The sequence below is a fragment of the Gallinula chloropus genome (assembly GCF_964237585.1).
Source record: "Gallinula chloropus genome assembly, chromosome: 6".
Classification (NCBI taxonomy): domain Eukaryota; kingdom Metazoa; phylum Chordata; class Aves; order Gruiformes; family Rallidae; genus Gallinula; species Gallinula chloropus.
This window is the reverse complement of record NC_140091.1, coordinates 22,239,561-22,265,309: the sequence shown is the minus strand read 5'-3', so window position 1 is coordinate 22,265,309 and position 25,749 is coordinate 22,239,561. Positions and strand designations below refer to the sequence as shown.

Below are 25,749 nucleotides of genomic sequence, written 5' to 3'. Positions count from 1 at the left end.
GAGCAGCTTTGGTGGGTGTCTGGCCTCCAGCCAGGGTCAAACCACCACACTTAATTATGTCATGCTTCGGATCACAGTTTATTCTGGCCTCCGTAAATACCAGCAGAATTAAGCTGATTTAGTAGAAGAGAACAAAATCTCAGCTAGTTAAATGCGACAAAAACTAACCTGAGAATTTGCCCAGCTGACAGCAGCCTGATTTGAGAGGAGAGAGACAGAGGAAGGCCATTCTTCAGCCAGTTTATCTGTGGTGGTGGGGTTCCAGTAGCAGTACATTCAATATTTAGGGAGGTGTCCAAGAGGGCAGTAAGGTCCTCTGCTTCATCTTTATTACCAGCTATGGTTGGAGGAACTATTTGTAAATGTTGAAAAGAAAGATATTAAAACCATCTCTTAAAATTATTCCACACATGTTACCTTGCAGGAAATCCTGCACCTGATGCCCCACAGGGAGGTCATCAAGAAGGTCCCCATTATTTTAAACAGTAAATCCTCTAACAGTAACATCAAGCAGTAAGTAGCCATTTACATAATAAAAATGAGGTGCACTTCAGAAGGACAATGGAATTACCTCTCTGATTTGTCAGGATGTGGCAAACAGGAGGGAGCTCAGCACCTGATGCTTACGGGGAGAGAATGACCATGTAGGAGGGAGCAAGTGGTGAAGCCTTACAGGGGCTTGATGGGCAGTTTGCTGCCACTCCAACTTACCTACTTATATCTTCGAGCGAAAGCTGGAGCCATGCAGGAGAAACGGTAGTTTATTCACTTCTAGATGTAAATGCTAACTTAATTTTGGCTGTGTAAGTGTCCTAGCTGACTATTCTAACAAACCTGCTTTTGGGGCTTTCTACTTTCCCCACATTAGTTTGAAAGCCTTGGTCCTGGGGACCATAGGGAACTCACTGTAAAAACAAGGCCCAGCCATGTGGAACTCTAAGTAAAGATCCCACCCCACACCATGAGTTTTGCAAAGCTGTTTGAGTTGTTCTTTGCTTGAACCTCAACCAATACAAACTGGTCAAGGATGTCTTCACTGTTGTGTAGTGCCACTCTGTCCCCAAAAGATCTGCTGCGGTCATTCAGTATCATGGTTTATTCTATCAAAGGTCATCTCTTGCTCCTCTGCTTGTATTCCAAGTGGCTGAGTCTCTACATAATGGGACAGACATCTGCACTGTTGTGAAATGCTGCCCATGTCGAACTCTTCACTCTCTCACACTGGTCATCTTACTGCAGAAACACCTCGTTCCCTCTTTAAAATGTCATTAAGATGGTACAGGCAAGTCATGGTCACTCTCCTCTCTATGTCAGAGAGCGTCAACCAAAACTCTTATCATCTTCCTTTTAATCTCTAAATAAACTATTCCTCAGGGGAGGGGGGGGACCTTTAACTGTTACTTCCCTACCATATCACCCTGGCTTTAGATGATATATTTTGCCTGCAATTAGTGGGGATAAATTAATACAACCCAAATTCAGCATGGCAGGAACCCAGCCCTGAGCAGAACAGTCTCTACGAGAAAAAAAAACCCTTAAAATCACTGCAAGCAGAATCCCTCTATCAGGAAATGCACCAAAGAGATTCATTTCTGTTTATCCCAAACCAGATTTAACAGCGACTTCAAACATTCTGTCCTGTTCCGACCCATCCTGCATCGCTGTGCTATCTACAGAACATGAAATGGGAAACATGTGTGTGGAGTATCACACTGAAGACAGACATTGGTTTCTTGGCCCTCTCCCAGGAGTGCTGGCACAGCTGGGAGGATGGACCCATTCCAGTTCCATGTCTCTGCAAACTCACCGTACACATTCAGGTTGAAAATCCGGTCCTCCTCTCCTGCAGGATTGGTTGCCACACAAGTGTATTTTCCTGTGTCGGAACTGAGGGCTCTGAACACCTTTAAGGTGCTGCCATCTGGAGTTACACTACAAGGAAGGCCAGAAAGCACAGAGAGTTTGTGTTTGTATTCCAACGACCTGGCAAACAAACAGTCAGTTCTGTGCATTTAAGTCAGCTACCTCCAGCCTCCTGGGAATTTGAGATAACCACTGTTTTTTGCCAAATATTGTTATTAGAGATAGGCCAGGAGGCTTTTCCTGGAGGTGTCCTGTTTAACCTTGTATTCAACTCCAGCCAAGCTTTTCAAGAACCCATAATGGAAAGCACCAGGAGTAAAATGTTTCCACATCTCAGATTGTTCCTCTCCTGAGGAACTTAGTGACCTTAATAAACTTTTATGAACACAGTGAATTTTAACGGAATTTAGTAACTGAGAAAGAAATAGATGTATCACAGAACGATAAGGGTTGGCAGGGATCTCTGGAGATCACCCAGTCCACCCCCTGCCAGAGCAGGATCCCCTCAGGCTGCACAGGACTGCACCCAGGATCACAGGATTTGAATGTCTCCAGAGATGGAGACTCCCCAACCTCTCTGGGCAGTCTGGCCCAGGGCTCTGCCACCCTCCCAGGAAAGAAGTTCTTCCCCAGGGTTAGGTGGAACTTCCTCTGCTCCAGTTTGTGCCCATGGCCCCTTGTCCTGTCCCTGGGCACCACTGAACACAGAATGACCCATCCTCCTGACTCCACCCCTCAGGGGTTTATCAGCAGTGAGAAGATCCCCCTCAGTCTTCTCTTCTCTGGACTAAAAAGTCCCAAGTCCCTCAGCCTCTCTTCATCAGAGAGATGTTCTAGTTCCCTCAGCATCTCTGTAGCCCTTTGTTGTCCCCTCCCCAGTAGCCCCCTGTCCTTCCTGACCGGTGGAGCCCAGCACCGCACACACTATTCCCAATGAGGCCTCACCAGGGCAGAGCAGAGGGGCAAGAGAACCAATCTTGACCTGCCGCCCACACTTCTCTTGATACACCCCAAGATGCAGTTGGCTCTCTTGGCCATGAAGCACATCACTGGCCATGGTCAGCCCAGTGTCCTCCAGCACTCCCAGGGCTTTTTCCACAGAGCTGCTTCCCAGCAGGTCACTCCTGGCCTGTACTGGTGCCAGGGGTTATTCCTCCCTGGGTGCAGGACCCTGCACTTGCCCTCGTTGAATGTCACAAGGTGACTCTGCTCAGGTGTCCAGACTGGGTAAGTCACAAGGTGACTCTGTCCAGATCTCACTGGATGGCAGCACAGCCTTCCAGTGTGTGTTTATATATATGTATGTGTGTATATATATATTCTGAATCCTTAAGATACATCACTGAATCAATATATATACTCACCTCTCTCTATATATATCTCTATATATTTATCTTTTCATATATATAAATATGCTTATCTCTGTACAAAAAAAACCCCACCCAACAACACTCAAAGTAGTACCAAAGGACAGCAGGTTTATAGCAGCTAAAGAGGGAGCTGATGTTCTTAACCTGTCTAAGGTAAGACTCAGACCCTCTTCACACTCCTTAGGCCCCCCACGAGGTTTAAACATAGACAGGAAGTGAATGGTTCTTTCTGCTTGCCTTATTCTTTGCAAATCATCACCAACAAGGGTTTTTCCATCTTTAAGCCACTGCACAACAGGTGTGGGCACTCCATGGGCATTGCAGGTGAGCTGGATGCCTTCTCCCAGGAGGACACTGACCTCACCAGGCATCTCAGAGCCAACGATACTTGGGGGAACTGGAAACATATGGTGGAGGGAAGAGGAGATTGATCAGCAAGACACACAATCCAAACAACAAGAAGGCCTATCGCAGCAGCTCACCAGCAGTAGCACTTAATGCAGGACCTCCAGTCACACCTAGTTGGGCAAGTACAAGGTTATATTATTTCTAGATCCATTCCAAGCCATTTCATTAAACCTCTAACCCCCAAGCATGTGCTTGGCATATGGTTGAATGGTCTTTGCATCAAGACCTTCATATTCCTGTTAACAGACACGCTTCCCCCGTGCTAACCAGCAGTCAGTTTTAGGCTAAAGAATAAGGATTTTAGTCATGCTGTCCATCAAGTCAAGGCCTGAAGCCCCACTAGTAAAGTTCTGATCATTGCATAGAGTCATAAAATATATTAGGTGGGAAGGGACCTTCAGATGCCAGCTAGTCCCACCCCTGCAGTAAGCAGGGACACCTTTAACTAGAGCAGGTTGCTCAGAGCCCCACCAAGCCTGAACTTGAATGTCTCCAGGGATGGGGCCTCCAACACCTCTCTGGGCAACCTGTGCCAGTGTCTCACTACCTCAGAGGGAAGAACTTCTTCCTAAGGTCTCATCTAACCCTGCCCTGCTCTAGTTTAAACCCATCACCCCTCCATGTCCTTACAAACAGTCCTTCTCCAGCTTTCCTGTAGGTCTCTTCACGGACTGGAAAGGGCTCTGAGGTCTCCCTGCAGCCTTCTCTTGTCCAGGCTGAACACAAGCCCAACCCTCTTAGCCTGTCTTTGTATGAGATGTGCTCCAGCTCTTGGTCATCCTTGTGGCCTCCTCTGCATCCTCTCCAGTAGGGCCCTTCTTGTGCTGTGGACTCTGGAGCTGGACACAGCGCTCCAGGTGGGGTCTCCCCAGAGCAGAGAGGGGAGAATACCCTCTCGATCTGCTGGCCACACTTCTTGTGATGCAAGCAATTTCAGTCACATTTGATCAAACAGTTTAAGATTCAGTTCCTAAGCTTGGGAGAAGCTGGCAGGCTGGGACACACACAAAACCAGCAACTGAGCTCCCAGATGATGATGCCTCTTTCTCGACCAGCAGTATAGGAAAGGACCACATCAGAAAGCTGGAGATACTATACCATAAGCATCTTACTTCATGGGGCATGGAAGAGAATTAGCACAATTAGTGGGGATGAGTCATTAGGAACAGAGGAAAATAAAGGTGGCTGCAGTGTAAAGGGCAACATGCAGGAAGGCAGGAGACAATCCCATAACAGAGAAGGGGGGGGTCTTATTTGAGCAATAACAGTGGGAATTCTCCACTTCTCTACATGTTTATGGTATCTCAGTGTCTCATAGTGGTGTAACTCCATCAGTTATTAACCAGGTCTTCTCACTGTAGTCTCCTGCCTTACCTTGAATGGAAAGCACGTAACTTTTCTGAGCTTTTCCCTCTATGTTTGAGGCAATACATGTGTAGGTCCCACTGTCCAGCAGCTGAGAGCGAGCAATCTGAAGCTTGCTTCCACCAGATAAAATATGAACTTCAAGAGAATCGGAGTTTTCTGAAAAAATGTAAACAAGTAGTCATTCCAAACCAGGCCCCAGAGAGTCTCCAGACATTTTTTTCCATCAAAATTTCAAAACAAACGAGAGATTCCAATCAGTTAACTGAAGAGTCTGTGTAGAGACAGATGAAGAAGAAACAAAAAACAGATGGCAAATAACACAGTGGTGCCCCAAAGAGAAGCAAAAAAGGGCTGGGAAGAGCAGGAGAGAACGTTACCTATTGGTTTCCCATCCTTAAGCCATAACAAGGTTGGTGGAGGAATTCCAGTAGCATCACACACAAAGGTAACAGGGTTACTGATAGTTTCATTGACCAACTCTTGCTCAGGGCCTTCAATCTTCGGTGGCACTATAAATTGAGTGGGAGCAAGACGAATGCTTTGGTTACCAAGGATTTTTGCAGCCTGGCTTTGCGTTGTCTACTCTACAATGCCCATGGCATGATAACTGCTACTGCAGGTCATGCAGAGTATGCTCACCATAAACATTAAGATGGAAATTTTTATCATCTCGCCCTGCAATATTTATGGCTTTGCACACATACTGGCCCGTGTCAGACACCTAAAATAAAGATAAATTAAGAAAAAACAAACCTTATTATGGAGTCTTATTTTAAAGCTACAGTTTAGAGAGATCAGCGGCCTCTGCCTCCGCCAACTCAAGGTCCCTTTCACAGAATGAAAGGCCTCCAGAAAATACATCTCCTACGTACACCTAGTAAAACACACCAATAAAGAGCAAAATAATTGCTGAACAGTAGTGGAGTCGCAGCAGAGGTGGCACCCCAGAGCCTGCCCTACCTCAGCACCCTTGATTCGTAACGTCTGCCCATCGGCTGGGATCTCCACGTTTGCTGACTCTGAAATGAGGCGCCTGTTCTTGTACCAGGTGATGACTGGTGGTGGGATAGCGTTGGATTCACACTCTAACACCACTGGGGTGCCTACTCTCACGTTCAGCACTGTCACTGAGGCTCCACTATGGTCTTTGATGCTTGGGGGCACTGTAAAAGAAGCTCAGAGTTATTTTTGCCTTTGGTTTGTGAGATAGCAGACAACAACCTGACCAAAATAAAGACAAAACACCATGCTTTTGAAGTGATAGGCAATATTTCAGAATACTGTAAAAAACAAACCAAGGACAGTGAGGAAACTCTTCTTCTGACTTTCCCCAGCTTGGTTTCTGGCAATGCAAGTATATTCGCCATCATCAGGTAGTTTGGCTCGGGGAATCTGTAGAGTACGAGCACCTGAAGTAGAGAGAAAAAACTTGAGATTTATTCTGTGGTTATTGTATCAATCTCACATGCTACTAGGATCATCAAGTCCAACCATCTGTCCAATACCACGGTGTCGACTAAGCCATGTCCCAAAGTGCCACGTCTACACACGTATTGAACACCTCTAAGGATGGTGACCCCACCACCTCTCTGGGCAGCCTAGTCCAATGCCTGACCACTCCCTTTGGTAAAGAAAGTTTTCCTAATCACTAATCTAAACCTCCCATGGTGCAACTTGAGACCTTTTTCTCTCTCCCTTTGCACCTAACTGCTGTCTCTTAACATGGCTATGCCCTTTCCACTCTACTCTCACTATCCCGTTCTCACCTGCCTCCATCTGTGAAGCTACTTACTGCCCATGCCTGCATTACCGATCTGCACAGATGCCCCTACTGTCATTCAGCAAGCTCCACATCTGCGCCTCAGTCCATGCTGCAGCACATCATACCAGCAAGACAGAGCTGAGCCACGCAGCAAGCGATCTTCACTTCACATCCTGGGCTGAAGGTAAGCAGCAGGTCCAGAAATGACACAGACACTCACAGACCTTGCTTGGTGAGGAGCTGTGTATGGCTAAGGAGACCTCAGCCCTCAGAGTTCAGTAGGCCTCAACCAGTTTCCCACCAGAGGGACTGGGAAGGTTCTTACTGTTTGCCATCTAAGTCTCTGTCACAATTTCTGATCGTTTCTTTGAGAAGTGGCCCAAAGAGGCCCAACTTTAATCAATACCTGTACCACAGCACCTCTGTTATGTGACTTGCCCTTAGTCTTTTCCACACAGTTTATCTCTGGGCTTAAAGCTGAGCCAGTTTTCTTTATGAGTGAACTTACCCAACAGCCAAGAAGTTATTAAACCAGTAGGCCAAGAGTCTTGCCTACTCATAGGAGCAACGACAGGAATACATTGGCTCCATAAATAATGATCATCACTCTTATCAAGACAAAAGAGGCAGAATTTGAGTCCAAAGGTTTTAGAAAGAGCTGAGATTCCTCACCAGGCACAATAAAAGTGTTGGTGTTGGAGCTGATAGCTTTTCCATTCTTGAGCCAGCTGAGATCAGGAGGTGGAAAGCCAGTGACCTCACAAGTCAGAGAGATGAAATTATTCACCACCACTGTCAAATTCTCAGGATTAGAACCAACAACACTTGGAGGAACTGCGGAGAGAAAGAGATTAAGAGCATCAGTATTCCACAAGATCCTGATTTACTAAAATAAAGCTGAGTTTTGCCAAAGCATCAAGTTGCAAAAATTTTTCACATCCCATGAATGGATCTGCTGCTTTTTGGATATATCTGGGAAGATGACCAAAGTCAACCTAGAGGTCACTTGTGTTCCTGTAATTCACAAAAAATGGCAATGACTCCATCCAGAGTCCCGTGCTTGGTATTTGGGAATGTTAACTAACCTACAAGAAAACCTGCAGTCAAAATGCTGTACCTGTAGAACATCTCACAGAATGCCAAGGTTGGAAAAAACTTTTAAGATCATTGAGTCCAACCATTCCTGTCCTATGCTAAACCATATCCCTGAGCACCTCATTCCTGAGCACCTCATCTACCCATCTATTAACACACCCAGGGGCAGCCCCCTCCCTGGGCAGCCTGTTCCACATCCCAACAACTCTTTCAGTGAAGAACTTTTTCCTCACATCTGATCTGATCCTGCCCATTCCCCCTTGTCCTGTCACCTGGCTGAAGAGACCATTGCCTCACCAATGCCAAGTCCAGAGGCACAACCCCTGCCCTGGCCCTGCTGCCACACTGGGTCTGACACAAGCCAGGATGCCATTGGCCTTCTTGGCCACCCACGCACACTGCTGATTCATGATCAGTCTGCAGCCACCCAGCACCCCCAGGTCCTTCTCTGCCTGACAGCTCTCCAGCCACTCTGCCCCCAGCCTGTGGTGCTGCATGGGGTTGTTCTGTCCCAAGTGCAGGACTCTGCCCTTGGCCTTGTTGAACCTCATCCTGTTGATCTCAGCCCATGGATCCAGCCTGTCCAGATCCCTACAAAGAGCCTCCCTACCCTGAGGCAGATCAGGCAAACTTGCATCCAGGTCATTGATAAAAATTGAACAGAACTGGACCCAGGACTGAGCCCTGATTGGCCTCCAGATGGCTTTGGCTCCATTTACCACAACTCCTTGGGCTCAGCCATCCAACCTGTAACATAAGGCAGGACTGACTAAACTCACCTTGTCAGGATACACAGGATGACTAGGTATCATTTCTATCCGATATTGTATTGCTTCTACTCTTCAGAAATAGTCCATTTTCTCATTATTGAGAACCAAACATGATTCGTTCTGACACAGTTGGGAACTCTTTTGTTAACCAGACAAACCTGTTGTTCAATAGTGACCTAAGGAGCTTAAAATTCAGGCCTACCAGCACTGGTCTAAGGGGTGCATTTTTAAGCTTACAAGTGTTTTTAAATGCAAGAACATTTTGACATTTGACCTCTCTACAAAAACTATTTAAAATTAAATAACTGTAAATCTCTTCCTTTTAATAAAGCCCAAGTTTTAGTTTCCATGTCTCAGCAACGTGGATGTATAAAACACTGAAGAGGAAAGCAAAAGCATATTCTTGGCTGTGTTGGGTGGAAAAATACATTCCAAAGAACACACAGAATCCTCTTCTACAAAGACAGAACCGTTGAAGCATTTTGGACCTTATCCACCAGTAATACTCCGCCTGCTTTCTGTCACTTGAGTGACACAAAGCAGTCATTAAGCCAAATTTATTGCTCCTCTGTGGCACTGCAAAGACAAGAGGAGTCAATGGAAATGGGTGAATTCAGTCCATATTTTTCAACTTGGAATAATAACTGAAGTTTATTTCTCTGATAATGACCATAAAATGGTTCACTAGAAGACATGGAGAATTCTGATCTGATGACACTTTATAGTTATTTAGATTCATTTACTTTTACAGTTCCTTTCCCACAGATGGGATTATTGGCAGTGCAAGACAGGAGGCAATTTTGCTTACATGACATAGGTGGTACATTTTATAAACAATACAGGTAGTACACTTCATATTCTGCATCCTCCATGGTGTGTGCAAGCTACTCACAAACCCACCACGGGCAAGCTGCGTACAGATGCAGCAATGGGCTTGGATGCCTGTCTGAGAATTACCTATTTATTAAGGTTTATGGGTCCAGATTTTAAAACTGGACACTCATTTCCAGGGGTTTAGATGGTTTGCACTCATTTTTATTACTCACCTTTGTGGCAAGACACACATTTTTCAACTTACAGAGCATTTTGGTGAATGTTATATTTTAATTTATCACCACAATTCCATTAGAAACATACCAAAATCCTGGGAAATGACCTTTCTGGACCCTGTCAAATGCTTAGTGAGAATGCATTTTGGTCAGCATTTCTCCCTGGGTGGCCCTTTCCCAACCAGCCATAGTTTGAGTTTTCAAATGACACTGCAAATGGACCGAAACTGGTGATGGTGTTGAGCTAGAACTGGAGCTTGGTGCTGTGTTCCCATGAAGAGAATGGTACCAGCCCAGAGTCAGTACAAACACATCGTTTAAAGACAGTAAGTTTGAATTAAAGCACAGATGGCAAGACAAGCAAAATATTTTTATTTAAAAACAAAACTCAGGAAATCTGGAGAGAGGCCATGGAAAGAAAATAATTCCTCAGAGAATGACTCCAGGGCAAGTTCTTCCCATGACAATACTTTGGCTAACCTTGTTAGCGAGTAGGAAAGCACACTGTGAATTCATCTCACTCAGTATGTCAGGTTCCGTGTGTGTGACTGAGAAAGCAATTCATTACTTCTGTATGTAATGTGCCCCGGTGCTCGGTGTTGGTGAGGCTGCACCTCGAGTGCTGGGTCCAGTTCTGGGCCCCTCACTACAAGAAGGACATCAAGGCCCTGGAGCGTGTCCAGAGAAGGGCAACCAGGCTGGGGAAGGGGCTGGAGAGCAAACCTTCCGAGGAGCAGCTGAGGGAGCTGGGGGTGTTCAGCCTGGAGAAGAGGAGGCTGAGGGGAGACCTTATCACTGCATACACTGACCTGACAGGAGGGTGCAGAGAGGTGGGTGATGGTCTCTTCAGCCAAGTGACAGGACAAGGGGGAATGGGCTCAAGCTGCACCAGGGCAGGGTCAGATCAGATGTGAGAGAAAAGTTCTACACTGGAAGGGTTATCAGTCATTGGAACAGGCTGCCCAGGGAGGGGGCTGAGTCACTGACCCTGAGTGTGTTTAACAGACAGGTTGATGAGGTGCTCAGGGACATGGGTTAGTATAGGACAGGAACGGTTGGACCTGATGATCTGAAAGGTCTTTTCCAACCTGGTGACTCTGTGATTCTGTAATCAGATGACCCCATTCCTTGGACACTTGGTGCTGTGTTTAAGTGAAAGAAGGCAGGGCTCCTCTCTATGTATAAACACATGAGATTCACTCATGAAAGAGGATGTGCAAAAGGATAATGATGGTGTGGGGAGGAAGATTGTGATAAGCTGCCAAACTGTACTGTGAAAGCAGATAATGATGCACTGCCAATATTCCTTGGGAGGTTGTAACAAGATCGTGCAGGTGATTTTGGGGAGTAATGCTTATTTGATCTACAGTTCAGGATGGGAAGCGATAAGGGGTGGGATGAAGAGCGGGCAGAAGTAAAAGGGGAAGTTGGGGGTTACCCTGAAGCATTAGTTAAGGATATACTGACTTTCTGAAGATATCAGAAGAGGTAAGGGATGGTGGGGGAGGGACTGGTTTCTAAACAATGACAAATTTCTCAATTTCTTGCTTGTATTTGATTTAGACTTATGATGCTGAAGCCCAAAATTTATTTTAACCCTACTCTAAGTCCACAACCAAACAAAACATAGACAAGCAAATCTTAGGTGGTAAATTTTTAAGAAGTGATGCTTTTACAATGTTATATATCTTTGTTTAATGCTTTCTAATCATTAATTTTCTTAGAGAATGCATTTTATGGCCACATCAAGAACAGACTATAATCCAACCTGTTTGAAATTCCTGGTTTCGGGTTGTAGCAACGTTCGTCCAGTGTACACATACACACAGAGCCACTACACAAGCCTCCCTCTATAAACATTTCCAGCTCTGAGGAATATACATAAGGAGATACCAAAAGCCAGGTGCTGCCGAGGCTCTCAGAACTTCTATTTGACTTTGTGTGTGTCAGCATCTCCATTACATGCCGTGTGCTGACTTACAGAGAATCACCAGGTTGGAAAAGACCTTTAAGATCCAGTCCAACTGTTCCTTTCCTACCACACAGCTAAGCCTGTGCCTGAGCACTCTGCTAAGATGAACATGGTGAAACAACCATCTGAAAGATGTCAAAACAGCAAATTACAGAGTGCTGTCCTTACCGTGAACATTGAGGTTGAAATACTTCTTGGCACTTCCAGCTATGTTTTCCACGACACAGACGTACCGGCCAGTATCTGTTATTTGGGAATTCAAAATCTAAGGAAAAGAAACAAGATAGTTGTTGAGTTTATATGTGACACTGTACTGCTAAAACAGCTGGGTTTGGGGTCTGCCTGAAGACGGAAGGGTCCCGCAGGCTGTGGGTTTCTTTGGTTTGATTTGTTGGTACGGTGGGTTTGGGTGGCCAGGCTGTGGTAGGGTGTTGTATTCCTAGCTCACGCTGTGACAGTGGAGAGAATTAGGCTCAGCTCTAATGGCTGTAACAGTCCCATTCAATCTGATCCACAGATGGGACAAGCTGCGTTCCTCAGAAGACCTCCAAAGCCCTTATAGTCCCTCAAGGGGCTCCAGAAGAGCTGGAGAGGGGCTGGTGCCAAGGGCAGGGAAGGCCAGGAATGGCCTTCAGCTGCAGGAGGGCAGCTGGAGAGGGGCTGGGAGGCAGAAATCCTTCCTGGGGAGGGTGGTGAGGCCCTGAAAGAATATGGGGCTACCCTGGGATCCCTGTCAGGGTTCAAGGCTGGGTTGGATGGGGCTTTGGGCACCCTGGGCTGGTGGGGGGTGTCTCTGCCCACGACAGGGGGGCACTGAGTGGACTGTGAGATCCCTTCCCACCCAAACCATTCTGTGATTCTATGTTCTACACAGGAGTGGCAAAACACAGCTGAGGGTCAGGGACAAAACCTCCTTAAGGTTTGAAGCAAAAAGCCCCAACCCAACCAACCAAACCAGATTTGCAAACTCAGCAAATCCAACCAGTTTTGTCTTTAGGGGCAGATTGTGTCCCAAAACACTACCTGCAACCTCCTGCCATTGGACAAGAACACGTGTTTGTCATCTTCTGCTAGGAGGTGGCCATCCTTTTGCCAGGTGATACTTGGAGAAGGGCTGCCACTTGCAACACAGTCCATCACCGCAACCTTGCTCACAAGCACAGTCACTTCTTCAGGGAGATCACCATCAGCTCCATTGATGGACGGCGGTACTGCAACAAAAGGACAAAACGTGGTAAGAATATTGTGACTCAGTATGGCCCAGTGTTGGTTGTTGTGGGGTTTTTTCTTTAAGGTTGCCCACCCATCTTTTAGATTAGGTCTTTACAAGAATGTGGTGAGATCTTCAATGAATGATAATAAAATCCCAAGAGTCGTTTGGCTGGAGCTGTAGCTCAAGGGACTCTACTCTGCCCTGGTCAGGCCCCACCTAGAGCATTGTGTCCAGTTCTGGGCTCCCCAGTACAAAAAAGCCAGGGATCTCCTGGAGAGAGTCCAGAGGAGGCTACGGAGGTGATTAAGGGCCTGGAGCATCTCCCCTACCAGGAAAGGCTGAGTGAGCTGGGGCTGTTTGGCCTGCAGAAAAGAAGCCTGAGGGGATCTGATCAGTGTTTATCAATATCTGAAGGGTGGGACACTGGGGGACATGGCCAGCCTCTTCTCAGTGTCTGTGGGGACAGGACAAGGGGTGATGGCCTCAAGTTGGAGCACAGGAAGTTCTGCACCAATCTGCAGAAGAACTTCTTCTTGGTGACAGAGCCCTGGGACAGGCTGCCCAGTGGGGTGTGGAGTCTCCTTCTCTGGAGACATTCCAGCCCCGTCTGGACACCTCCCTGTGCGACCTGTCCTAGGGACCCTGCTTTGGCAGGGGGATGGACCTGATGATCTCTGGAGCTCCCTTCCAGCCCCTATGATTCTGCGATTCATTCCATAGTTTACAAATACATCTAATTTATAAACTTCAAATACATTAAGTAAAACTGAACTATGATGCTGTTTAGTTTCCACAGAACTCTCTGATTTCTGTCACTCCTAAGAAAAAAGGAAAGCAGGAAAGCTCACGGAGCACACGGACGTCGTAATGAATGGAATCCTCCCCGGCTTCATTTACTGCCACACACATGTATCTCCCAGCATCTTCAGCCTGAGCCCGTGGAATCTGCAGCACCCGGCCTCCTGTGGGGAAAATGAGCTCAAGATTTAACTGCAGCATCAAGAAATTCCCGTATTTTTCCACGCCACATTTCACTGGAGACCTGAGTAGCAGAGCTGGGAATGGGTAGCATCCGTTCGGAATTAAAAGTAACTAAACACTTCTATTTCCCAGCTACTTTCTCTCCTGGCAGATACTTGGACTTCAGCAATGTTCACCCTGAAACATTAGAAACGAGTAATTGATTCCCCAGCAAGGAATAACGCTCTCCAGCAGGATGCAGCCAGCCGTTATTTTTCCATCAAACCCAGAAATGTTTCTCAGCAAGGTGACAGAACTAACAAGCAAGAGGAAAGAAAGCATGGAATATTCTGGGAATGCTGTTCCAAAGTGAAAACAACCCCACTTTTTGAAGCTTGTAGGTACAAACGATTCTTATTTTTCACTCTGTTCCTCATTTAAAGCAGAGCCAAACAGCTTCCGAAAGAGAGGGCATTAGGAATACATTTGGGGAGTGGTCATCATGAGTGCCCCACAGTTGAGCAGCAAGCAGGCAAACAGACATTATCCCCCTCTTCTCACGTGGCATCCCAACCCATGCTCAGCATAGCAAGCCTCCCTTTTCATGCTCAGCATCCTAAGAACCCCGCTCCCTTGCCCCATGCAGGGGGAGCTCACACCCCTTTTCCTGCTGGACACAGTATCTCCATGCCTCGCTCCCCACCTAAAGAGCTTTCCTACTCCAATTGTGGTTTTGCCAAAGCAAAAGGTAGTAAGGAAATAAACAGGGAACACAGCAGAGGGAAGGTATCCTCGTTGTGTTTTGTTGTTCAACACACAGTATGAGAGTTCACTCATCACATTCACACCATTTTCCGGACTAATTTTAAATGAAAGAAGGAAAACCCTTAAACCCAAGGCCCGGAGAGAAACAACTGCAGTCAGGAAAGTCTGAAAAGAACATCACTGAAGTGCTCTGAAGGGGAAAAGTTTATTACTACCTAAATACTATCAACTAACACCCTTCCTCCTTAAGCTCAGAGAGCGACATTTGAATACTCACCTGGCAGTATTAGGACTTTATCACTGGAGCTCAGAGGATAGTCATCTTTGTACCAGGTGAGGACCGGAGGAGGAACAGCGTTGGTCTCACAGTACAGTGAAAGGGGATTGTTGACAATCACATCTTTACTTTCTCCACCTCTTCCTGTATCCACCGTGTTACCAGTTTCCCATTCCTTATAGAGCTTCTGGAAACTGGGAGGAACTGCAACCAAGGAGGGGGGAAAGCGTTAGGGTTTTGCAGTGGGAAAGCTAGTTTAAAGTAAAAAAACAAAAAAAGAAGAGATCCTGAGAAGGTTAAATAGCAGCAGTAAAACTGAGTGTATTGGATTAATTGGTCCCTCCAATTTAGATTAGCCAGGAAAATTCTAGTTCTTTTCATGAGAAAACAGTTGAGCAGTCGAGTGAGTTCTTGCTGAAGACTAATGAACAGCAGGGTAAGACGATCTGATAAAACAGAGAAGGTATTAATCAACACTGATACTCACATAGTAAGCTGTCTGGTTTTACTCAAGCTCTAATTTTGTCTGCATTTTCAGAAATGACTAAGGATTGTTTTCCTGCACTTACACACAGTGTGTAAGCCAAAAGAATACTTACATGTGGGGCCTCTGAGTATGACTCACCACAAATAAATAAAATACAAAGTCCTAGTTGAAGCTAAACTAAACCTTTGCCATGTAGCTCAGCAGAAGATCAGAGTTACTACATCATTTCACTGACTTCAGAGACACTGAATATGTCACAAAAAAAGGAAAGCAAGAGTAATTAACCACTCTATTTCTTAAAGATGGGCAAAACACACATGAAACATGTGGAAGAAGTTCTTCCCCAGGACAGTGACAGAGCCCTGTGACAGGCTGCCCAGGGGGGTGGGGAGTCTCCTGCTCTGGAGATATTCCAGACCCATCTGGACACCTCTCTGTGTGACCTGTCCTAGGGACCCTGTTTTGGCAGCGAGGTTGGACCAAATGAGCTCTGGAGCTCCCTTCCAACACCTGTGATTCTGTGATGCTGTGAAATAAACACCCCACAAACCACAAAAGCACCAGATTAGACCAAGCAGATGTAAAGGATACAAAACCCTGAAGAACACCAACCCAGATCAGTGGAATGGAAGCCACCAGAAGGATTTTGTGACCTGAACTCTTTTTACCTTGGATATTTACATCAAATTCCACTTCATCCTCCCCAGCAATGTTGGACGCCAGACAAGTGTAACGACCGGTGTCTGATACTTCAGCCTCCTTAATGTGCAGAGCACGGCCACCACCTTGGATGATGACATGATCATCTGGTTTAAGGGGCTGCAAGGTAATGTCACATGGAAATTAATACTTGACAAAACATACACAAGAATTTACATCACACTTGACAGTAGATAATACATCAAATCAACAGGCATGTGGAGGAGGAGAGGTTTATGTGGGCTGGTCAACATAGATTCATCAGGGGAAATCATGCCTGACCAACTGATAGCCTTCTATGATGGCAGGACCGGCTGGGTGGATGGAAAGCACATGATGTTGTCTACCTTGACTTCAGCAAGCCTTTTGACACCATCCCTCATAACATTCTCATAGGCAAGCTCAGGAAATGTGGGATGGATGAGGGGACAGTGAGGTGCATGGAGAACTGGCCAAAGGGCAGAGCCCAGAGGGTTATGCTCAGCAGCAGAGAGCCCAGCTGGAGAGGCCTGTGGCCAGTGGTGAGCCTCATGGTCAGTGCTGGGGACAGTCTTGCTCAGGGGCTCAGTATATTGGCACAGGGCTACAAGGATGATGAGGGGCCTGGAGCATCTCTGGTGTGAGGAAAGGCTGAGAGAGCTGGGGCTGTTTAGCCTGGAGAAGACTGACAGGCCATCTCATGCACGCTGATCAATATCTAAAAGGGGGGTATCAAGAGGAAGGGGCCAGACTCTTCTCAGTGGTGCCCAGTGACAGGACAAGGGGCAATGGGCACAAACTGGACCACAGGAAGGTCCGTCTCAATTTGAGGAAAAACTTCTTCACTCTGTGGGTGCCCAAGCGCTGGGACAGGCTGCCCAGAGAGGTTGGGGAATCTCCTTCTGTGGGGAGATCCCAAAACCAACTGGATGCCGCCCTGTGCAGCCTGCTTGAGGTGATCCTGCTTTGGCAGGGAGTTGGATTGGCTGATTGCCAGGGGGCCCTGCCAACCCCGACTAGCCTGGGGTTCTGTGTGATACCCCTGGTGTGTCTCTAATGAAAACAGAGCACAACTCCTGGCCTGCCTGGGACAGTAATTTAGTCCATGGATGCGAGTGAAAGCCATTTGCCCAGGGGCACCCTAAGAAAAAGCTGCTGCTCTGACAGTGTCAGCAAGCTGCTCACAGCCACCGTCTGTCTTCAAGGACCTCCCAACCCTCCCCAACATCATTCTTCATCAGCAGTACAATCAGCACACCCAGGAGGGCCTCGATTACAGCATGTGCCAAGAACAGGCGGAGGGTGTGTATAGCCTGTCCCGTGTCTCCAGGTTGGTTCTGCACGCTTGGTACATCCAGCAAGGGCTGGTCCAGCTGCAGAGCTACAGCAGTGTCACGCTATAAATGCCCTACCGAGGGCAGCAGAAGGAAGAAATGTTGCATTGTCCTCTCTAAGAGAGGAGTTGCACCACCTCTTTTTGTTGGCAGAGAATGCACATCAGTATGCTTGGGGCATCGCCCCTTCAGACCGATGTTGTTGTTTAGACTGTGTGGGGCAGGAACCACGCCTCATCCCCCCTTGCAGAGGATCCAGATGCTTCTGTGGTTTGTGAGCTCTGCCAGAACCAAGTGGGAGGCTCTCTACAACTTCTGCAAGGGCAGCACTTGGAGGAACCAAGCTCGGGGCCTTTGGGAACTTTACACAATGGCAGAGTGACGCATGGTTGGACCACGGAGTGCTACTTCCAGACAGGACCTCCCCATTCAAAACACAGGCCAGCAGTTGGCTCTGGACACTTCAGCAGTGCTGTCCCCCTGGCACCATCAAGCACCCACAAAAACCCAGGGCGCCCATTTGGGGAGGTCTGGTTGACAGCAAACATCCTAAGACATGTGAGGCGTGGTCCTGCCAGCGGGAGGGTGAGAAAGCTTCCTGCTGACTTCAGCAGTGCCGGGGAGCCGGCTACGCCACATGAGCACTCATTAATAGCAACAGCAGCTGTTTCCACACAACCCCCCACCCCGAGAAGGAGTGAAGCTTGTGACTGACCTGTCCATCCTTGTACCAGCTGATGGCAGCAGCAGGAATGGCGTGAGCTTCGCACTCCAGGGTAAGGCTGTGGTTTACTTTGATCTTCACTTCCTTAGGGGAGAGACCCAGCCCGGAGAGGTCCCCTCTATTAATGGTGGGTGGAACTGCACAAAAACAAAGGAGAGGGACTTTCATGACTTAGTGCCCTACGCAGCACGTCAAAATTAACTGGAGAAACCTAGATGCTAACCTTGGGAAAGCAGGTCCTTTCCCCCTGTAACCCACCTCTTCCCCACTGCTGAGTATTTGACTCCTTTATGTATTTTCAGTATATCTATGAAATGTAAAAACACATAAAACTCTGTTCAATAGTTTCAGATGTGCATCCCTGGCCTTACCTAGCTTCACCCATTGAGTTATGCATTTGGCTTGCATTCCACACTGTTCAGCGCACTGCAGTCATTAAAAAGCACTTTAATGGAAACCAATACTCTCAGAAACATGTGTTCAAACTCAAGTCCATGTCCATGAGTAGCTGGTCAAAACTCAACATTTCCATTCCAATGTAACCCCAACGTTACAAAATCCTGTTTCCCTCTGAATCAGCATGAAAACAGAACATTTCCAACTTCTTATGCTACCCCCTACCCACATCTCATAATATCTTTTAAATTATTTAAAATGCTTTCAAAGCATTTTCCATTCTTTGCTTGAGGGGAAACCTTAAGCTTACAGTACCCTAACAACTGACAGTTGCAATGGCTCTTGGGGGTGGGGGGCTTTATATTGCCATACTTCAATAATGAACTCTTTTGTCATCTTCTCATTATTCCGAATCCAGTGGGGCCTTATTAGGGCCTGAGCGTAATTAAAATAACAGCATGGTTACTGTGAGGAAGCAATCCAACCTCCAGACTGGGAAATAGAAGGGAAAAAAAACAAGCCATGCTTGAGTGAGCCCACAATGAAGAGTTTGCGTATTAAAATAGAGTATTAGACACAGATGCTCAAGGGACAATGTGCTGACAGGAAGCCTGGAATGGGAAAGCTTTTGTGCATATGGTATTTTATGGAAGGATATAAAAATAGCATCTTCCTGTTTTACCTTAGCGGAGAAAATTTCCCATTACATGTTACAGGTCCCTTCTCCTCCTTTTCTTTCTAAAATAGTTTCCTTGCTCATGAGATTCTCACATGTCCCGTTGTGCTGCACTCAGCCAACTTGAAAATTATTACCAAAAGCATTTCAGAAGAACCTCAAGTTCAACAACGTTTCTTAAATGTCTTCCCCTGGGTGGTACAAAGATTTCTAGCCCAACAGCAGCCCCAGCAAAGGATGCAAACGTTTCTAGTGCCTGTCCTCAAGCAATGTCATGAGCTACTGTAGATGTCTGCTAAACAAAGCCACTGACAGAAATCCTCATATTCACCAGGAGAGGTGACACTGCAAAGGGGTGCGGGGGGGGGGGGAAGGAATAATTTAAAAATAAAATTAAAAAAAGTTCAAAAAAGGGTTTCCATACTGTAGACTTTCACTTCATAGTGTTTCAAAGTCTCTCCAGCCTCGTTGGTGGCTATACAGGTGTATCTTCCAGCATTGTTTTCCTGGGCATTTAGGATCTGCAGGGTTCGACCACCTGCCAAAAGACATCATGATTTAATGGCATCTACTTAATACTCTTGATTCCCTGATATTTAAACAGCTTCTGCAGCATATTTTCAACCCCTTGGTCCAAATTCTGCCCTTAGCTGAACACCAAGTGCAGACTGCTTACCACTGTGCAGACTGAGCGCTGTATTTGCAGGACGACTTTGGATCCCACCTCCAGCTGCTTAGGGATTCTTGGAAAATTCAATAATGTAAGTGTGTACAAGATATTTAGATGGGAAAAAGCGTTTTAGGGTTATGGGTTTTATTCACAAATTCAGCTTTTGTTGACTGACCATGAGCCAGCAGTGTGCCCAGGTGGCCAGGAAGGCCAACGGCATCCTGACTTGTGTCAGACACAGTGTGGCAGCAGGGCCAGGGCAGGGATTGTGCCTCTGGACTCAGCATTGGTGAGGATGCACTTCTAGTGCTGTGTCCGGTTCTGGGCCCCTTACAACAAGGAGGACATTGAGGTCCTGGAGCGAGTCCAGAGAAGGGCAACCAGGCTGGGGAAGGGGCTGGAGAGCAAACCTTCCGAGGAGCGGCTGAGGGAGCTGGGGGTGTTCAGCCTGGAGAAGAGGAGGCTGAGGGGAGACCTTATCACTGCCTACACTGACCTGACAGGAGGGTGTAGAGAGGTGGGCAATGGTCTCTTCAGCCAGGTGACAGGACAAGGGGGAATGGGCTCAAGCTGCACCAGGGCAGGGTCAGATCAGATGTGAGGGAAAAGTTCTTCCCTGAAAGGGTTGTCGGGCACTGGAACAGGCTGCCCAGGGAGAGGGCTGAGTCACTGCCTCTGGGTGTGTTTAACAGATGGGTAGATGAGGTGCTCAGGAATATGGTTTAGTATAGGACAGGAACGGTTGGACCTGATGATCTGAAAGGTCTTTTCCAACCTTGTGATTCTGTGCTAAAGAGCATGGAGGTGTCATCAATAAGACTAAGCAAGCACACTCCATGCAGCATACAGCATGGACATGAGCCTCTAGAGTGTGTTTCTGCTTCAGTACAGGCTCAGCAAGAAAGTGGCTCTTAATTCCCTCTGGAGCACAGACAGAAGGAACAGCCTCACTAGGAGACAATGTGGAAACACAAATGCATCAGTAGAGGATTTAAGACTTCAGGTGCCTCTACAACTTTGCCATCCACCAATGTCCTTCCCATGGTATCATGCTCATTTCTCATTTGGACTGTCTGCGTTTCCAGAGGTGAGCAGCTCTGTCATTCAGCTGCTGATCCTTTCAGATTGCACACCCAGAAACTGTCCCCCGACTTGGTGAGTCAATCCCGTGCTACCAACACCAACTCAGTCTTCCCCCGAGCACCTCCTGTTAACATTGCTGAAGCAGTTGTTCACCTATGTTACCTTAGAGTTAGCAGCGAGACATGCTCCTGCTTTCCACCTCTGCAGATGTGCTAGGTGTTACTCCACAGACTAAAAATGGCAAAGTACCAATGACCTAGAGAAATGCCACCTCCCACCTTGTTCTGTTTACTACCACTGTTGGCTACATCTCTCTCCTCATCAAATTTCCACGCTTAATTCCAAGTCATTTCCATTCATCATTAACTCCAATGAGCCTGTTTGCCATCATTGAGCTTTACAGAACAAATACATCAATACAAATATAATACAAATACATAATCAATGGATTGTGAAGCACTTAGAAAATACTAGAAGGGGAAGTGCTACCAAAGTACAACCACTGTACTTAAGATGTACACCCCTTGATGTTTCAAGAACATCTGTAACAGGAAACGACACAACAGAAGATTACAATGTCCTGATGGTTTTCAGTAACAAGAGACATTTTACCTGGCAAAATGCGGACATTCCTGTTTGATTCCAAAGGATTTCCCTCTTTCAGCCAAGTGATTGTAGCAGGAGGATAGGAGTAAGCCTCGCAAACCAGTGATGTTGGGCTGTTGAGGGTAACAGTGACATCCTCCACACTTCCATGAATGTCTGCACCCACAATGGTTGGAGACACTAGGTATGACAAAATCATTAACCAAGGGGAGGACCTCTACAAAAAGCCAGTTTTCCATTCCCTGTTGAGTTTAGAAATCTGGTTGCAGCCCTAAGTAACTGGGAGGCATTCCTACGAGACATGCTGAAACCCAAAACCAGATGAATGTTGTCTAGCTCTATGTGCTGTCCTGCAGTCAATGGTCACCCACCATGGCAGTGACTCTGGGCACCCTTTGCCTCTGCCAAGCACAGGTCAGCAGGAAGGCAGGCACTGCGCCTGGCGCAGCAGCTGGCAGGGCCACTGCCTGGTGAACCCACGAGCGGCAGATCGGTAGGAGGCGTGAGCCTGGGAAATGAGGATGTGGAAAACAAGCTCGCCATTGTTCACATTGGGTTGTGCAATAACCATCGGGGGAAAAAAAACAGCAAAAAGCAGATGTTTCAGCTCTTAGGAAGAGATCACAATCTGCAGTGGCCTGTGGATGCTCCTTCCCTGAAATCACAGTAAGCCAGTGCACCGTTCTGCTCATTCCACACGATGCTCCACGTTTTCTACCTCCACATTGTCTAAACCCCAGAACTGCTTTTACTGAACTATTATTTATGAATTACCAAGCCATAAAATTGTAATCATTGCCAGGCAACTTCAGCATTGCTGTAATTAACATCCTACAAAATTCCAAAGCGATTATCCATTTCTTTCCCTGAGATGAGTATTTTTCCCAGCAAGAACCTGTGCAGCTGTCTTACCCAGCACATTAAGGCTGTAACTTTTGCTCCTGTCTCCAGCTGTATTGGATGCAACACACGTGTATCTCCCCGTGTCGGTGACACGAGCATCGGTGATCTGCAGAAAACGCCCACTGGACAGCAACTGGTGATCCTCATCCGTGGTTAGAGGTTGTCCATCCTTTATCCAGGTGATCTGTGGAACAGGGTTCCCTTAACAGAGTAGAGAAAATTGCAAATATTAGTTGCTTGTAGCCTCTAGGACACGCCAAAAATTTCTGCAAAAAACAGAAAAAATAGTTGCAGGTGTCCTTTTAAAATCTATCCTTTAGGGAGATGTTTTGGAAGTATTCTTAATTATACTTAAGTATGCTACTTAACACTTTAAGTAATACTTATACATAATACACTTAATACTTAAGTATACTACTTAGTACTTCAGTATTCTTAAGTCTTTGAACTTCCTGAAGTAATATACACCTCCTCTTAAATTCCACGGGTCTTTAATGAAGAACTACCACAGAAGTATCCTCTTGGTTATACTTTATGCACACTTTACCAAAAGGAGTGCTTAGTCCTGCTATATGCCCATGGTTGAAACCAAACTGTCCAAATTCTATTAAAATCAGGCTGTTCAGAACCAAAAAACAGTGGATTTGATGGGTAAATGTCAGTAATACTTTACCTATCACTTCACACATTAGGGTAACTCCGTGCTTCTCTTTCACTTTCACATCTTCCAAGGTATTGTCACCCACAATCCCTGGAGGCACTGTAAGCAGAGACCAGGACACCATCAGCAAAAGCTGCTTACAACTCTTGGGAATACAACAAAGGCACGCTCATGCATACGCTTCCCTTCATCACATCATCCAACAAGCTGCTTGAATCTGCTGGAAACAGGGCCAGATGCAAGACAGTGCTGAGTTAACCTGCCTCGCTTCATCCTGAGCACTGGAACAGGCTTCCCGGGGGGTTGTGGTGTTTCCCTCTCTGGAGATATTCAAGACCCATTTGGACACCTCCCTGTGCAACCTGTCCTAGGGACCCTGCTTTGGCAGGGGGCTTGGACCCGATGGTCTCTTGAGGTCCCTTGCAACTCCTACAGTTCTGTGATTCTGTGATCCTCGAGGGACTGCAGGGCAACATTTCTGAGCCTGGGCAGAAGGGCAATGGTGATGGGCACTGGTCAGCGAGGCATCAGCAAGCTTGTAAACCACTTATCACCCGTATCAAGCAGCAAGTGATTTGTTTGTTTAAAACCGTGTGCTTAACTTTAATAGCTGTTTGTTTTCCAGCAGTAATTGAAAGCATCAACCTAGAACTCTAGGGAAAGAACCGGTTTATTAAAAGAAAATACCTCAGCTTGTCTATTCATGCACTGTGTGGGGCTTTTTCCTTACAAGGAACCCAACAGATTCCCTTAAAACACCTACCCCACCCTCTAAAAATACCTAACTCCACACGAGGAAGCCCTTACTGTATGGCTGACCAGTTAATGACTCCTTTCCACAGGACTATGGAGATAAACGTGCGATGGCCTGAGGGAGGCCAGATGTGGGGGTCCTGGTGAGTAGCTGAGGTGGTTTGGTCCTAGCTGGAGGCTACCAATTGAAAGAGGTTTGCAGGTCACTTGGCTGGAACGGCAAAGACACTGCTCCAGGGTGGCTCAACACCGACCTCTAACAGGAGACATGGTGAAGTGCCAGGTCTCACCAACCTGTCATGCAGTAGGGATCAAATTCCCCACTGCCACTGCACGAGTGATTCAAACCAGTCATTTGCATGGTACCCAAATGAGCATCAACTAGGGAAGGAACTCAACATAACCTCAAGCCATAAAGGTCAGGGTGTAAGCCAGGCCCAAAGGTACTACTCATAAATAAAGAGCAGCTCATCACTTTGGCCCCAAAATGTTATACATTGATATCTTCCTGTATTAATTTCAGAAATATGAGCAAGCCACACCAAACATCTTGCAAATATGCATATTCTGCTCATTACACCAAGCACTCCATGCAGACAGGTCTGTCTGTCCCATCTCCTGCACCACTTCAGAGAACCACTGGGATGCCTCTGTGTAGTCCCCCTTTTTCAGCGAGATGGTGAATATTCTGTGTCACTATCAGGCCACATTCCAGTAACTTTCCTCTAGAAAGACGAAGAAATGACTGGGGGGAGGGAAGAGGAGACTGAACAATGGAATTTTCCACTTAGCCCACTTGAAATCAGCTTCACTGAGCATTTGTCTTCAAGGCAAACAAAGCCTATGCAAAAGAGATTTCCAGAACCCTCATGAACACCCTGCTACTAAAACCCTCCAAAGAAAACAGTGAGAACAATGACTGCTTTTCAGCGTTTATCCTTCTCCTCCATCCTACCCAGCTTACACTTCCATGAGCTCATCAAATAAACATGAGCTGACATGAAGACGAGCTCTCAGTTACAGGCCAAAGGCAAGCAAAGCCGAGAGTGCTCAGGGCCATCGAGGGACAATGCTGTAAGCCAGCCTGCACCACGCTTGGTAATCATCAACAACAGGTAGTCACTAAACCAAAAAGAAGCAATTCTGGGGAAAAAAACCCTATTTTTAAACGTAAGTACAGCAAGGGTGTGGGTTAAGCCACCTCAAGAGTGCACTGCACCAGTCCTTGCCCAAACGTGTCACCAGGATCGCCCACTCCCACCTGTGGTTTACACGCTTCACAATAACAAAACCTCCACCAACAGGAGGTTTCCCCTGGACCAGAGATCTCTACTTTGCAAAACCCATTCCAGCTCCAGGGTTTTTAATTTCTTTGTTGGGCTCGGCTTTGCCTTTGCATCTTTAGTTGCAACAGATTATCGCTGGGATGGCACATAACACACAGATTAAGCCACCAGCCACACACCAACGCTGCATTTAACTCACAGGTAGCATTCACACGGGGTCACACCATTCTGCATCTGAGTGCTAGGTGCAATGGATTCTCTTGAATTTCATGGGGTTTTCTTTTCACACAGAACACAGTCTAAGTCAGGGTTGGCAGGGACCTCTGGAGATCACCCTGTCCATCCCCCTGCCAGAGAAGGATCACCTGAAGCAGGTCACACAGGGCAGCATCCAGGTGGGTTTGGGATCTCCCCACAGAAGGCGACTCCCCAGCCTCTCTGGACAGCCTGTCCCAGTGTGGATGAGATGCCCTCTCAGTCTTCTCCAGGCTGAACAGCCCCAGCTCTCTCAGCTTCTCACACCAGAGATGTTCCAGGCTACTCATCATCCTTGTACCCTCCACTGGACTGTCTCTAGCAGTTCCCAGTCTGTCATGAACTGGGGAGCCCAGCACTGGACA

The 25,749-nt window shown here is 46.8% G+C and overlaps 1 protein-coding gene across 1 annotated transcript in view; it reads right to left on the bottom strand.

The window, feature by feature from the left end:
- The window catches only part of HMCN1 (hemicentin 1), a gene marked incomplete at both ends in the record, with an annotated part of 204,833 nt that overhangs the window by 49,852 nt on the left and 129,232 nt on the right, over window positions 1-25,749 (bottom strand). The window contains 19 exons of the mRNA XM_084266123.1: window positions 169-352; window positions 1,808-1,932; window positions 3,471-3,630; window positions 5,016-5,165; window positions 5,387-5,518; window positions 5,649-5,730; window positions 5,970-6,172; window positions 6,305-6,418; window positions 7,444-7,605; window positions 11,826-11,922; window positions 12,681-12,868; window positions 13,719-13,832; window positions 14,873-15,076; window positions 16,028-16,178; window positions 18,087-18,232; window positions 19,592-19,705; window positions 21,533-21,706; window positions 22,439-22,630; window positions 23,103-23,189. Of these exons, the coding sequence (XP_084122249.1) occupies window positions 169-352; window positions 1,808-1,932; window positions 3,471-3,630; window positions 5,016-5,165; window positions 5,387-5,518; window positions 5,649-5,730; window positions 5,970-6,172; window positions 6,305-6,418; window positions 7,444-7,605; window positions 11,826-11,922; window positions 12,681-12,868; window positions 13,719-13,832; window positions 14,873-15,076; window positions 16,028-16,178; window positions 18,087-18,232; window positions 19,592-19,705; window positions 21,533-21,706; window positions 22,439-22,630; window positions 23,103-23,189 (2,779 nt within the window). The remainder of the gene's footprint in view (window positions 1-168; window positions 353-1,807; window positions 1,933-3,470; window positions 3,631-5,015; window positions 5,166-5,386; window positions 5,519-5,648; window positions 5,731-5,969; window positions 6,173-6,304; window positions 6,419-7,443; window positions 7,606-11,825; window positions 11,923-12,680; window positions 12,869-13,718; window positions 13,833-14,872; window positions 15,077-16,027; window positions 16,179-18,086; window positions 18,233-19,591; window positions 19,706-21,532; window positions 21,707-22,438; window positions 22,631-23,102; window positions 23,190-25,749) is intronic.